The sequence below is a fragment of the Fusarium solani genome, assembly GCF_023522795.1.
Source record: "Fusarium solani strain SB1 chromosome Unknown bctg00000013, whole genome shotgun sequence".
Taxonomy (NCBI): Eukaryota; Fungi; Ascomycota; class Sordariomycetes; order Hypocreales; family Nectriaceae; genus Fusarium; species Fusarium solani.
The window spans coordinates 1,234,593-1,248,999 of NW_027072145.1; the positions used below are offsets into that span (position 1 = coordinate 1,234,593).

The 14,407-nt window shown below is 50.2% G+C and overlaps 4 protein-coding genes across 4 annotated transcripts; 1 reads left to right on the plus strand and 3 right to left on the minus strand.

The window, feature by feature from the left end:
- Positions 1-885: 885 nt before the first annotated feature.
- MRS44_017271 (uncharacterized protein) lies at positions 886-3,071 on the plus strand (the record flags this gene model as incomplete). The annotated part of the gene is made up of 6 exons (XM_065617729.1): positions 886-1,329; positions 1,474-1,714; positions 1,765-1,855; positions 1,903-1,956; positions 2,024-2,403; positions 2,476-3,071. The coding sequence occupies 6 exons, from the start codon at positions 886-888 to the stop codon at positions 3,069-3,071; spliced, it is 1,806 nt and encodes a 601-aa protein (XP_065473801.1).
- Positions 3,072-3,732: 661 nt separating this feature from the next.
- MRS44_017272 (uncharacterized protein) lies at positions 3,733-4,596 on the minus strand (the record flags this gene model as incomplete). The annotated part of the gene is made up of 3 exons (XM_065617730.1): positions 3,733-3,816; positions 3,882-3,973; positions 4,029-4,596. 3 exons carry the CDS (start codon positions 4,594-4,596, stop codon positions 3,733-3,735), a joined length of 744 nt encoding a protein of 247 aa, XP_065473802.1.
- Positions 4,597-6,250: 1,654 nt separating this feature from the next.
- Positions 6,251-7,568, minus strand: MRS44_017273 (uncharacterized protein; the record flags this gene model as incomplete). The annotated part of the gene is made up of 5 exons (XM_065617731.1): positions 6,251-6,453; positions 6,509-6,580; positions 6,635-6,909; positions 6,972-7,303; positions 7,359-7,568. 5 exons carry the CDS (start codon positions 7,566-7,568, stop codon positions 6,251-6,253), a joined length of 1,092 nt encoding a protein of 363 aa, XP_065473803.1.
- Positions 7,569-8,686: 1,118 nt separating this feature from the next.
- MRS44_017274 (uncharacterized protein) lies at positions 8,687-10,045 on the minus strand (the record flags this gene model as incomplete). The annotated part of the gene is made up of 2 exons (XM_065617732.1): positions 8,687-9,392; positions 9,447-10,045. 2 exons carry the CDS (start codon positions 10,043-10,045, stop codon positions 8,687-8,689), a joined length of 1,305 nt encoding a protein of 434 aa, XP_065473804.1.
- Positions 10,046-14,407: the final 4,362 nt, after the last annotated feature.

A 14,407-nucleotide genomic window follows, 5' to 3' on the forward strand; every position in this document is an offset into this window, starting at 1 on the left:
TAACCCTGTCGTTTCTCATGATTCTTAGTACGTAATTGGATGCGCCCCTGTTAAGAAACAAGCTGCTAAAAATACCTTTATTTTTCAAACAACCCGGTTGACAATCTCTACCAGTGACGCGTAATGGCTCTAGAGCCACCTGGCCAGCGCTCTGTTCCTTCGCGTTACTCGGGAAATTGTCATTACTTTGAAGAAACCAAACAGTAAGGTATTTTATCTATAGACAGATTCAAGTTCTTTATGAGTGCTAGATCTATTCCTTCTCTCCATGCTAAGAACAGGACGCCAAGCAAGTCGCCCGTCTTGGCACAAATGCTTAGCATAGAGCCTCATATCTGCTGGCAACAGGGATTGTCGTTTCGAGACCAGCCATTCGGCCGCAGAATCAGCCCGCCCTGGTTAACATGCCGCGTCATCTCCCGGAAAGGGCTCTCTCCAGGTATCCTGTTTCAGGAGCTTATCCCTGTCTCATGAGCTTCCAAAGTTGATTCACCTTCGCTGGCGGTATTTCCAATCATCGATCCTGAAACCATTCGACTGCCAAACATTAGCGTAGCTTTGGAACAACAGTCCGTCTCAAAAACTGTCCGTAGCCGTCGCATCTATCCATACATATGATGAGGCGCTGATGGGTTAGGCGGTTCTCAGTTCTCAGCTTACGTATCTCTCTCTTCCCTGATCATTGCACAGCGGCTGGTCTTCGGGCCAATCATTTCTTATCTCTAGTGACACGCTTCGTTTTGTTGTGGCTATGTAAGAACTCCTCTACATCGTACATCGGTTTCCCTTTCGTCTATGTGAAGTCTAGCAGACAGGATCTGCCAGCAAACCCTTTGTTCATCTCTGCAACAGCGACACCAACAACATCATTTTTTGGCAAGCGATATGGAATCTCCGGAACCATGGGTCAGCACCGCCCGAAGAGCTTCCAGGAGGTTCACGACCCTCGAGGGTTGGAGGGAAGTAGGCCAGGGCGTCTACGCAGCGGCTGGATCGGGCATCCGTACCATCACTGTTAACCCAGACTTTGAACCCGAGTATTCCTTCGACAATGAATCGATTACAAGGCCAGGAAGGCCGCCATCCTCGGAGAAGTCAATTGCGAACAGCGCCGACTTATCGGATACCACCGTGGGAAACATGCGATTCTCGCGGAACATTGACGGGATGAACGAGTCTCTCGTACTTCGGGAGCTTCCTCGGACGCCGACGAACCTCCGAGACCCCTTTTCTGATGCAGCGGCGATATTGGAGCCACCTGTTAAACAGGTAGAACAGGAGGTGCCTGAACCTCCGTACCATATCTTTGAGAAAAAGCAGAAATGGGCTGTGATTTGGATCATTGGTGTTGCTGGGCTTTTTTCCGGCCTGTCCTCGAATATCTTTTTCCCGTCGCTGGATGCGATTGCGAAGGCATGTTCTCGCTCCAAGCATTATTGATGATTGTGTGTTCGCTCTCCTAACAGCACCCAGGATTTAAATGTTAGCTTGGCCACCGTCTCACTCACCATTACGTCCTACTTGGTCGTGCAGGGCATATCGCCATTGATCTGGGGTTCGTTTTCCGACGCTCTTGGACGCAGGCCAATCTACATCTACTCTTTTGCTGTCTACATCACTGCAAACATTGGGCTCAGCTTTTCCCCAAACTTTGCAGTCCTCCTTATCTTCAGAGGGTTGCAGGCCGCGGGAAGCGCTTCGACCGTTAGTATCGGTACGTTTGGGTGTTCGATGATTCGGAACCAACGAGCTAACAGTGTTAAGGAAATGGTGTTATTCAAGATATCACCCAGGCTTCGGATAGAGGCGGTTTTATCAGCTTCTATCAGGCCAGCATGTTCTCCCAAACGAGATAGTCAGACCGGGCGAGACGACTAACTTGCAGCTAGTCCGGAACTTTAGTATCGCTATTGGCCCTGTTCTTGGTGGTCTCCTCTCGAACTTTCTTGGATTTAGGTGAGTTTTGCACGCCCTCCTTCTATCGTTTGTGCTGGGTTGGCGACTGACTTTACCGTTCTCACAGATCCATCTTTGTCTTTCTCCTCATTCTCTCGAGTCTTACACTTGCTATGATCGTTGTTTTCCTCCCGGAAACAATGCGAAGCATCGCTGGCAATGGAACGTTACGGCTGAGAGGAATTTATCAGCCTCTGATCCGCAAGTTCTCACAGGAGCCCCCTTACATGGTTGATCCAGACCAGAGCTTTGAATTGCCAAAGGTCACTCTCAGAACATTTGTGGAGCCAGCAAAGCTCCTAAAGGAAAAAGACATTCTCTCAAGCTTGATATTCGGCGGTGTAGTGTATGCCATTTGGAGCATGGTCACGTCGAGCACAACCGGACTATTTACAGAGAATTTCCACCTGAATGAGTTCTTGTTAGGCTTAACATTTCTTCCAAATGGTAGGGACTTGCTGTTTCCGCAACCACTGCTCTGTAGTGGCCAAATGCATTAACACTTCCTCCCCATTATAGGGTTAGGTACCATCGTTGGCTCAACCATTATCGGAAAGCTCTTGAACCGCGACTACGCAATGACGGAGGAAAATTACAAATCCTCCCATGGGTTCAAGGCAAATCACAAATTCTCAAAAAAGGCGCTGCCTGACGACTTTCCGATCGAACGTGCTCGTCTCCGCAATCTTTGGTGGATCACAGCTCTGTTCATCGTCTCCACGGCTGGCTATGGCTGGACGCTTTCATTTCCCTCCTTCACATCTCGGCGCGGCGCCATTGCACTGCCGCTCTTCTTCCAGTTTCTCATCGCAGCCACATCCAACGCTGTCTTTGCTGTTAACCAGACCTTGGTTTCGGACTTGTGTCCGGGCAGGGGAGCGAGCAGCACGGCTCTCAACAACCTGGTACGCTGCACCGTAGCAGCGGTAGGCGTTGCGTTTATCGACAAGATGATTGCAACTTTACGAGTCGGCCCCACCTTTCTGGCCCTGGGATTCATCACCTTGGCATGCGTGCCGCTGTTGACACTGGAGTGGTATTGTGGGATGGGGTGGAGGCTTGCGCGGGTGGAGAAGGAGAGGATGAGGCAGAAGGCCGAGATGGATGGTCCGTGATTTTGATTCCACGACAGAACAGACCCCCATCCATCTGCGGGATAGATCATTGACATGGGTCAGTGGTGGCTTGACCCTTACCAGGCTGGGCGGGGATGGCTGTGATGGCAGCAGCTTGCGAAATGTTGGCTTGGATGATCGTGGAGTACATTTGTGGAGCTTCTACCCAAGAGGAAAAACTACAGCATAAAGAAATAGAGCATAGAGACAATAGATCATAGAGACAAATAGAAACGTAGAAACATAGAACCATCAAAATGCACCGTATTGTTAAACATCTAGGTCCTTTATGCTCGGCGGAAGAGTGATGACTCAATTGTCTTTGAGGCCCGAAAGAGCGGATAGGCATTCTTGGGACATGAATTAAATGACAGAATGCGCATATTTCATGTTATCGCTGTCTATTCCCATGGTGTTCTTCTCAGAAGGTATTATTTTCAGAACCGAATCAGAGCGCTCTAGTCAACCAGTTCAATTCCCTTGCAATTGATGTCCGCATTGTTTGAATATATAAAGAACGACAGTCAATCCTCTCTTGGAGGCTGGGCCGTTTTACAAAGCCCCCGCGAAAAGCGAATATCTTGCCCCGTGGCAGATAAGCTGAAAGTAGAGGCCTGATCCTGGAGGCTGTCCTCGCATTCTTAACCGGGTAGGGCGATCGTTACGATGGAGTCGTACGAAGGATGGGCTGGGTGTCTTCGAACACCGAGAACCCGGGCCCGGGAATTTGACGGGTTTCCTGGTTCTGAATAGAGGTTGTTAGCTTCTTTCCACCCCCTTCGCTTGTAAGACTAGGTGGTTTCTGCATACATCACCAATTGGGTCAGGCTCGGTCGTGGCATTCTTTTGCTTTCTTCTCCTCCAGAGAACTAGGGCAAGAGTGGCAATAACGGATATGCCAGCTGGACTTAAGTCAGTCTTGATTCACTTAATGGAACCTGACCTCATATGGCTTACCAGTAGCACCTAGTAAACCTAACGCGACCACAGCCGCCTGCGGAACGGTCGCGCCGGAGCCCGGAGCTGGTGTGGGAGCCGCCGTAACCTCCAAGGCAGGATTCAATGAGGCACTCGGCTGAGTACTTGAGCCCGATGCGAAACTCGACGACGATGTTATTCTTGGCGACGCTAGAGTAACAGTCACGGTCGCTGGGTTCGCTGTGACGGTTGTCGCTCCACGACGCGGTGACGCTGGCTCGGCACCGATGTTCCCTCTATTAGAGGAGGTGGTAGTCGATCTTGGTAGCGTTATTAACGTCGTTCGTTTCGGCGAAAGGGGCGAAGGGGGCGCCGCGGTAGAAGACCGAAAAGCCAGGTTGCTGCTGCGAGTAATGGATATGGTCGACGAGCTGGGTCGTTGCAACGATGTTGGGGTCGGTGGGAATCTTGGCAAAGTTGGGCTCGGTGTGCGAAGAATGAAGGTAGCAGTCGCGGGTGATTCTTTTCGCCCTTCATCTTGTCTCTCGCCCAAGAGTATCAGCGGCGCTGGCTTCCGCCGCCGTGGGTTGTTCTGAAGTGGAAGCATCCTGGAGAGGACAAGAATGATGCCGTCGTCAAAGGCCAAAGGTCAAGTTACGAGGAGAAACTTGATCTGTCAAGACTGACATGTGGGCGATGTAGGTTGAAAAGCTACCTTTGCGCTTGAAGGCCGATAGCCGCAGGGTGTTCTATGAGAAACCGGAGAAAGAATTTGTTTGCAACAAGTCGATATCTTGCTTGCTCAGTGCAACCAAGCTGATACTAGCAGGGAATCGCGTTGGAGGATCCGGAAGTAAACACGTAACGCTGGTGCAACCGGCGATGGAGCACTAGCATACGTTACCCGATAAGGCCTGAAGCAGTGGCGATCTGGAAGCTTGCGCGTCTCGTGCCAAAATAAAATAAACCCACAGCTCGTAGCAAGGGGGTGGGTGGGCCGTTTCCGCTAGCGCCCGCGACAGACTTCGAACCGCCAATGAAGCAGTGTCGCATATCACCGCTAGGTTCGTGCGACTGGATGTGAGACGTGGCTCATACTTTGGGGGGGTCGTGTATCCGGTTTCACATCCGACTTATCGCATCAAGGATTCCAATCCTAACGATATGAGCTTAAATAGGTCTGCTCGAACACATCGCTGTTCAATTTCTTTTGTTCTTCAGATAATTCTCATCAATTGACTGGTGCCATCAATGATCCCCGTGGAGCCAATTGTCTGACAACCAGCTGCTAAAGAGTGCGTGGCACAGCATAGGAAGAGTTACTAAGGCAGGCTGGGAATTTGAAATTGTTTCACTGGCTGCCATTTATTGAGGCCTGAAACGTCCCCGTCCATGTGGCCTGCTCAGATTTAAGCTCGGCGCGGAGACTCCCGAGCCAGGATGGACCTCGGGCGATATAGGGACCGTTTCGTCGGCCTCGTATGCCGTCGGCCGCCACTCGCCTTGGATGGCTTACACAGATGCTATATGCTTACGCGAGACAGGTTCTCAGTAGGATAAGCAACCCCGGCGGTGAATTAGCATGGCCGCGACATGTTGAGTGGCTTATTTAAGGTCTCGATTAAGCGCAATGCGATGTGATATGAGGCAAGGAAACAGTTGGTGTCTACGGAGCGAGCTATTATGGAATAAAACTAAGTAGAGAGAGCATTCGTAAGAACGGTGGAGAGTACAGATTATAGGTAAAGTCAGCAACTCTTCGTACAGCACATCAGATACCGTAATGACTGGTATGGGCTTTGGTTCGTAATATACCCGGCTGGAAACTCGTGAGAGCTGCTGACTTAGGCATAAATAACTCATCGCTACCAGTATCAGCTCACAAAGTTGTATCTCTCAGCTGGCCATACTTGCACGAATGAACAAGACCCAGCTCTTGCTGCGTTTATGAAGGCTAGCAGGCTGAAGGGTACACACAACTCTGGAAGGCTTACGTCTTGAAAGATCATATGCCGCACCAAGAAGGTGAGCAGGAGCTTGAGAAGCCAGCGGTGACGAGGGTTGGTGTAGGACAGCAAGCAAATATAATTTCAGTAATATACACTCTGTCAGACTGGAGCCTCCCCGAACAACAAGTTTGTCGCAGAATAACTCAGTTTGTGCAGGATCTAGACCAGTAAATTTCCGTGCTCTTGTACTTCGATAGCCCGACAGAATCCAGCATCCGATCTCGCCGCAGCGAAATTACGTGCAACCAACTCTTACCTGACAAGAAGGATGTACTGCCCATCTAACTGGCTAAGACCAGGCAACTTGATGCGGTCTTCCGAAATGAGCATGGCTTGAGCCTCAGGTGCCAGAGGAGCAAACTTTCCAGTAGCATCCAAAGACCGTCTCGCTACTGTAAGCCGCGGCAGACCGTTGGTAGCGTTGAGCATGTTGGCGGCAATCATACCACGATTAACTAGTTGCTAGATCAGTGACACGCTTTTCTTCAAGCCTAGGTAGCAGAGACTTACACGGGACTCTTATTTCTACCTTTTCGATTGTCTGCGTAGGAATACTCGTATTTACGAACCATGCAAATGAGTCTTGTAAAGTTAGTCTTCATCTTGGCGCGATAAATCTAGTCTGTCGGTGCTTACTAAGAGAAATGGCATTCGCGGGCAATGCGTCCTGAGGAATCCCGTTTATGATATCGACGTTCATGGTGAAAGTTTTGTTGGACATTATGCTGAACCTTAGCCCGTCTATGAATTCGGCTTCTTGAAGGCCGCCGCCTCCTGTCACGTTGACAGTCCGGGTGGCACCTTGACCGTACTGCACAAAGATGTTCGAGGTATCTTCGGTTTTCCGGCCGAGAAGCATGTATTCTCCGTCAAGGGAAGTCATTTTGATGATTCGAGTTTTGTTTTCAGAGCTGTCTCATGTTAGTGCTGTACAAGAACTTTGTTTTCTTCGCAATGGATAGACTGGACCTACACATGCACATTGCGCTGCGACTCTGATACGACCCATGATTGCCCGTCTGGTGCTAGCGTCCCGACGTACGTGTTGCCTTGGTCAATGCCCATCTTCTGAAGCATGACAGGGTCGTAAGGAACCTCGACTTTAGCGATGAGATCGTTCGCCGTCTCGTTCAGCTTGATCACCCATGAGTAATTTGAGAGCGCCACGAAGGGTTCACCAGAACTGCCGGACACAAAGTTCCCAGGTAGAGGTGACATATTCTGTTCAACGACGAGAGTGCGGTTGGATGGTGAAAACAAGTCTAGAGCGAGCCCGTCCACAAAATCCTGATCTGTCCTTTCCATCTACATCCGTGTGAGAAAACGTGGGAATACAATCGTAAGTTGAGAGCATTCTTACCAAACCAAGCACCTTGATGGTCTGCCCAAAGTCTGCCAAATCAGAATCGTCGCTTGTCTGATTGCCACCTCCAGCATTGGGGTCGGGGGCAGGAGATGCAACCACTTGTCTAGGACGTGGTCCATACGGCCCCGGCAACCCAGAACAGACATGCGAGAGAATCCACGCAAGAAGGAAAAATAGCCTCGTAGTGGGATAACTGTGAACCATGATCACTTAATCAGTGAGTGAGGAAATGAAAACTTGAAATTTTTGTGAAAGACAGCCAGCGAGAGATGTAACGATCCATCAGGGATTTCTTTGTTTTTATCATCGCATGCCTTCGACAAGTTAGCAACGTTGGAACCGAGTGAAAGGGCGATTCAGCAAGAGAGGGTAGCACTGCACCCTGTGCCGGTTTGCCGATGCTGTCTCGCCAAAAAGCTCGGATAAGGAAGACGGACTAGTGCGGGTCGCGGCGTTTCACGAGGTTGAAACGTGGCTTGCGCCTGTGCCGCATTCCCGAAAGTGTTTGAGGTCGCTTTAAGATCTCTGACCACGAGCACCAGGAAATCTATAACAAAAGAGGATGTATCAAGGAACAAGGGGCTCTAGCAAACGGGTGCCAGTAAGACGACATCTCCTCTGAGTGGCCCGAGTTTCGCTGGTCGTTCTACTTCCATTAGCTCGAAACCGGAGAGCACTGGGCCGTCCTAGTGATACCATTAGCATGCAATGTCGACGCCATCACTATGAGTCCTGGAGTACTGTAAGATGGAAAATATAGAGCTGCTAAGTGTTGGAGAAGTGGCATGCATGATGATGTTACACAGGCAGCCACCTCAAGGGAAGATGTCTCACGATGATGATACATGAATTGTCTGAACAGCGTTACAGACCGGTTGCAGGATCAGCAGATCTAGTATCTTGGCCTCGCCTCTTCAGATATAGAGACGAGGAGGGAGAACGAAGAACAAGGAGACAACACATCTACAGATCAGTCACACACATGATCATCATCCCAAAATCAATCATTCTCACTCCTCCTCCATCTTCTGACGATCTGTCCCCATGATTATACGAACACGCGTGTCTGACAACATCCGGCACTCTAGTGACAGTAACGTCACGAAGAGCAGCAGTGAAACATGAAGAATGAATCTCCAAGATGACCTTCTAAAACGGTAGGCGATAAAAGTGACCCTTATCAAATGAACCAACTGAGCAGCTCCAACGCCTGCTCAACCTCAAAAGAATGAACCGAGTGAATGTGTATAAGTCATCCAATGCAAGAAGATATTCATCGTTTCGCCAAAGCATTTTCAGAACTGTTTTTCCTGAACCAACCCTCATTTTTTGGCAGCCCTCGTCTTCTTTCTATCTTCCGCCAAATCCTTATCCTTGATGTTGTTGAAATGCCAAATGCCCCTCTCCCGGTCCTCTTGAAGCTGCTGGATATCCTTGTCACTGATGGGAACTCCCTCAATGGCCTTGACCTTCTTCCCTTCAATGAACATCATGATTCCACCGACCGCAGCAACCATACACGCAAGACCAACAAAGAGACCGGTTGCCCAGCTAGGCCGATTATATCGGTTCATTCCCCACATGAAGCCGGCGAGACAGCACTGAAAGAAGGTATTCCAGACCATTAGCCAGATGACGGCGTCCAGCTTCCAAATTGGCGTGGCCGGTGCGCGTCGTTCGGTAAGGGGGGCGTCGGGGATCTTATCCTCGGGGAATGGGCAAGCGATAGACGAAGCGAGCTCGGGCGAGCTAGACACATTCTTCGGCCCTATGTGAGGGTTGAGCTCAGCGGAGCCCGGGAGTCGGAACCAGCCTCGGTAAATTCCACCCAGGCGTCGGAGGGGGATTTCTTTCCCTTGCATTCGGTATTGAAGCAGGTACCATAGGTCGCGAAATCTCCAGGGAGCAAGCCCAAAGCCAGTGACGCAGAAGAGAGCGTTGAGGATCTGCGAGTCCCATTCAATCCATTTTCGTCTGGGAGAGTCGATATCATTGCAAGAGGGGTGACACATGGCAGGGGCAGCATTACTGTGATAAATTTAGTAGAGTTCTTGTATGATGGTGGAAGGGGCGTCAACTTACCAGAGCAGCAAGAAGAGCATGCCACCCCAAGCAACAACATTCAGACCATAGATAGTAACGCAAAAGCCCAGAGGCGTCACGAAATAGTTCCAGAATGCGATGCAGCCAGACTTTGTCGATTTCCAAGCGGAGTGCTTAGGGGGGAAATGGTATCCATTCTCAAAAGGTGCAGCAGTAGCTGGCTCTCCCGTGAAAGCCCTGGTCGCGGATGCGGCGTTCGGACAATCCCCTTCCTCAGGAGGCACCTCTTCACTAACAGCAGGAAACGTGCTCCGCCCTGAAGGATCTCCAGCAGCGGGACTTTGTTGCATCGGTATCGACGAATTCGAGGAAGTACGCGGCACGGCTTGACGTGTGAAGATGGATGAGCAGATGGTTCCGGTGGCGGCCATGAAGCCCTCCGGGGGATTAGACACTTCAAAGCTTTGGGAGGCGCGACGAAGGCGACCGCTTATCGATGATGAGGCGGCTGGGCGATTCTCGATGGGCGATGAAAGGGTTGCATTGTCGGCGCGCGGTGATGCATCTTCGATGGATGGGAAGGGTTCGGTCTCGGTCTCGGTCTCGGTTCCGTAATTGGAGGCTTGTCGAGAGCGCATTGTGGCGGTGCTTACTCTGATGCTACCTATGACCTACCGCTCAGATTTGGGCAGGTAATGCATGCAAAATGGTTAGCGCTGATGAGTAAATGCGAATTAATCGGTGTAAAGATGTATGAGCAAAGGTGAAGGAGAGGGAATACGATTGTGATATGATGCCCTAAGGTACACAATACCTAGCAACAGGGGACTGGGGCAGTTTTAAAAGCGAAGCTTGGTGTCTGAGGGCCGCTACTTGCATACGTGGGCGTCGAATAAGTTTGTGAATTGATGGCGACGGTTTCTGCGCACCGAACCTGTCGCTACGGAATTTTGATGAATTCACTTTCATTTTCGCAAGATGGTGATAGGCTGGCTTTCGTTCTATAAGGAAACGGTGATTCAAGAAGTTCGTCATAAGGCGAGAGGGCAACCGTTGAATGGGGTTCGATCGAACCTTAATGAGCCCCCACCCCAAGAAGTTGCGTACCACTCAAGCTTCATAAACACTCTCAATTTAAATAACACTCCAACGTTATGACAATATTAAATCTGGCGTCGCTGTAATCTCTAATTTACACTCATGAAGGAGGTCCTTTTTTTTTTTTTCCCCGCTTCTTTGGCTTCATTTCCTCTCTCTTATGCCTAAAGAGTAATAACTCTTGTTCTTGGCTAGTTAATAGGGCGTTCTGTCGGTCTACACTTTTGCCAATATGTTCTAGGAAAAGGCGGATCGTACCATCGAGCTTTGACTCCGAGGGGATGCTGCCAAGTGAAACACGGAGCTGCCTAGATGACTGAGGGGTCTGAAAAGGTCTTAGAGATGGCAAAAGGGCTGCTTTTGGCGGGGTTTTGGGGACTCGGGTAATGGTTTTGTCGTAGGGCTCAGCAGGGCCTTCGTGGGTGATACCGGCCACAGTCCAGAAGCCCTCCAGCCGGCGATGATGTTACTGTATGTTATTCCTTACTTCCTCGCCTCGTAGTAACACCGTAGGAATGTGATCTTGCCCATTGGTGTACGTTCGTCTATGAGGAACCTACTGGGTTGGGAGTAACTCAAAACGATGCCAAGATCACGAAGGTCCAACACAGCTCCGGTAGCCATGAAGCTCTCCAACTTGCAGGGGCGTGGCTTCAAAATTACCGAGACAATCACCCCGAGTGTGCGAACTCCAATGTCAATTCGGCCTCTGGGAAGCTGCCAATACGAGTGATGGACCTTCAAGGCATGGACCGATCCCGGATCTATCTCCGCGATATGCACCAGGTCGAGGGTGAGTACGCCGCACTCAGCTACTGTTGGGGTCCAGACATTCCAAGAATCTTCACCGTGAGGACCCACTTTCCCTCCCACTAGGACGATTGCCTGGCGATTGAGGACCTCCCACCCACGATTCGAGATGCTATCCACGCGACTAAAGAGCTAGGTCTGCGGTGCCTATAGATCGACCGCCTCTGTATCATCTAAGACTCCACGGAAGACTAGATAGACTAGGCCGCGCTGATGTGCGATGTATATTCCGGGGCTGCTCTGACAGCGCTGACGGCGGCAACTTGGCTACCCATGGACTTTTTCATAGCAACCAAGCCCTCTCGTCGCTTCAGTACTAGCTATACCTCAACTTACGAAGAAATGACACTCCCTTTGTTCTCCTCAGGCCAGCTGCTCATCTAAATTTGGAGTCGCGAGCGGGGACCAATAGTCATCCGATTGATTAGCGCGGATGGACGATGCAGGAACGGTTGATAAGTCGGCGCGTACTGCATTTTACTGCCGATGAACTTGTTTGGGAGTGCAACACGTTGACGGAAGGCGAGTATCACCGCTAGTCAGAGAGGTCACGTCGAGTTCTCACGCCGGCTCGCATGAAAAACATGGAGAGTGTGTATGACCAATGGTGTCTCCTCGTACGCTGCTACACAAAGCGCTCTCTGTCCAATGAGACGGACAAACTACTAGCGTTTCGGGGTCTAGTAACAAATTCCAGCACATAATGGCTAACCTCATGGGCGACGGAAAATATGATGAATACCTCGCCGGCCTCTGGAGGGGCTATTTGGCGGCACGACTGGCCTAGGAACCTCCAAGTGAAGCCGATCTAGAAGCGTTCATGAGGGCGACCCAAAGCAGGAAGGTAGCCGAGCGCTCGGAGTCGTTGCCAGACGTGTCTTCGGACTGGTTCAAGATTTTGCGAGAACGAAACCGACATGAGGATTGGCACCGAACAAAGGACTACATTGCCCCATCGTGGAGTTGGGCACATTTGAATGGCCCTGCGTCCTACCTGTTAATATACCCACGGTCGCCATTTCAAAGCTATATAGAAGTTCTAGAAGCTAAGACTGTGCCTAGAATGCCAGGTGAAGTAAGTAGTTAAGTTATGTAGGGTTCTATTACTCTACGTGGCTTCATCGCTCGCGATCTTGAGCTGATAGTCATGTACCTTGGCTTTAGTGATGGCACGATCAATGACTTTTCGGTTCTCAAGTATGGTGACAATGAGTTCTAGATTAAGTTACTACTTATCGACTCCCAAAGTATGGTTTGTGAGAGAGGTTGCGACCCTCGAGGCATAGTGGCAATGCTTTTGGGCACGAAGGACTTTATGCCTATCAAAGGGGCGATGGCGGTGGGCATAAGTTTGCCAGCTCGCATAGAAAGGAAACCGCGGACAGATACGGCCGGCGGCTCAGAAGATGAAACTACAAAAACACTTCCTAAAGAACTGGCCAAGGCGTTTACACAAGACCAGATGCTCACTCGATGGTCTTGGTACCTTGTACTCGCTGAATCAAAGTCACAGCCAGGAAGTTATGAAAGGCTCGGCTTTTTTAATGTATAGGGACCTCAAGCGGAAGTCATGGAAAGTCTCTTTGTCCACTCTGTCAAAGGCGATATCACAATTATCTCATCACATATTACGTCTTCAATTACCTCTTACAAACAACTGGCTGACTTAGCGTCTGTGGTTTGGGAAGTCAGGTTCAAGTGTGTACTAATTAACTCGGAGACGATACTCAACCGTACGAAATTCCATTTCCGTTGTTAGAGCCGAGGTCTTGCTGCTCTATGAGCTGGTGCTGAGCTTGGGTTGAGGTGCCGCAGGCCGACTTTGGGATAGAATACCCACAGGTCTAAGCCGATGTTCCTCTTTTGGGTTACTGAGACGATGAGTTTCTAAGCACATGGCTGAATGCTATTCTAGTGACCGAACAATTAGATCACCCCGGGAGCTAGTTTCAGCGCTGTGAAAATTGCAAGGGGCTAAGCTATCGTCGGCATGGTCCAATTTAGAACATGGCTTTGTCGCTCCGCTGCTGCCAAGCAAACTTCCTGTCACAGTCACACTAAGCCATGGGACCTCTTGGTAACTGATAGAGCCCCAAATTTGTCATTTCCTTGACACCTGGTGCGACTTCTGATGCCCTAAGACCCTCCTGATCGTCATTCTCTATAGCTGATCCCAGTTCTTGGCCCCCTGTCCGGTGCTGGATTTGGACCCAAGCCTCACCGGTAGAATACATAGCCTGGCCCCTGAGACCATAGAAAACCGGCTCAAGTTCTGGAACCTTGCATTAGACTGCCTCCGGCCCTGGTCATGACCGGCAACAAGCTTCAAGGACCGTGGTTTCCAGACGGGAAACTCCCCAAATGGTACTTTGGCTGCACCCCCTCTTGCTGGTCTAACAAGGATCTCTTCCGGAAGTGGTTTACCCAGGTGTTCTTGCCGTCAACTCATCCCGACGAACGTCGCAAATGGCGGATCCTCATCTTAGACAGCCACACCTGGCACATAACGATTGATATTATGTATACAGCTTGGCTAAACAGGGTATAACTTGTATACCTACTGGCACATTCTTCCCATATCTCTCAGCCGCTAGATGTGGGTTTATTCTCACCGGTTAAGTCGTACTTCCGAGCTCAGGCCATCATTCAGCACCACAGCCCCAATCCAGAAGTAACGGTCCATAACTGCCTATGAGAATGCGTCAAATAATGCATTTACCAACCGCAACATCCGTGCCGGGTTCAGGGGCGCCGGCGGGTGGCCCCCAAATTAGCAGAAGCCGCCGGATCAGGTCGTTGGACCAAAGAGACCACTATCGCCGCCGGCAGCCCCCAACACGCCGAAGAAAAGGAAGATTGATAAGAATCAGTTATTGTATACGCCAAAGAGTTCAAAAGAGGTAAAATCACAAGTCAACCTCCTTCAGCGTATTACCTCAATGGCATATATTATGGGTTCCGGACTTTGGCAGGGAAAGCTGGCAACGAACTGGACCGAAAGAACACAATTATTGCCGGTTTAGACCTTCGGGTCCAATTCCTCGAAGAAAACGTTGAATCACGAGAGCCGACCAGCCGCAAGGCAGTCGATT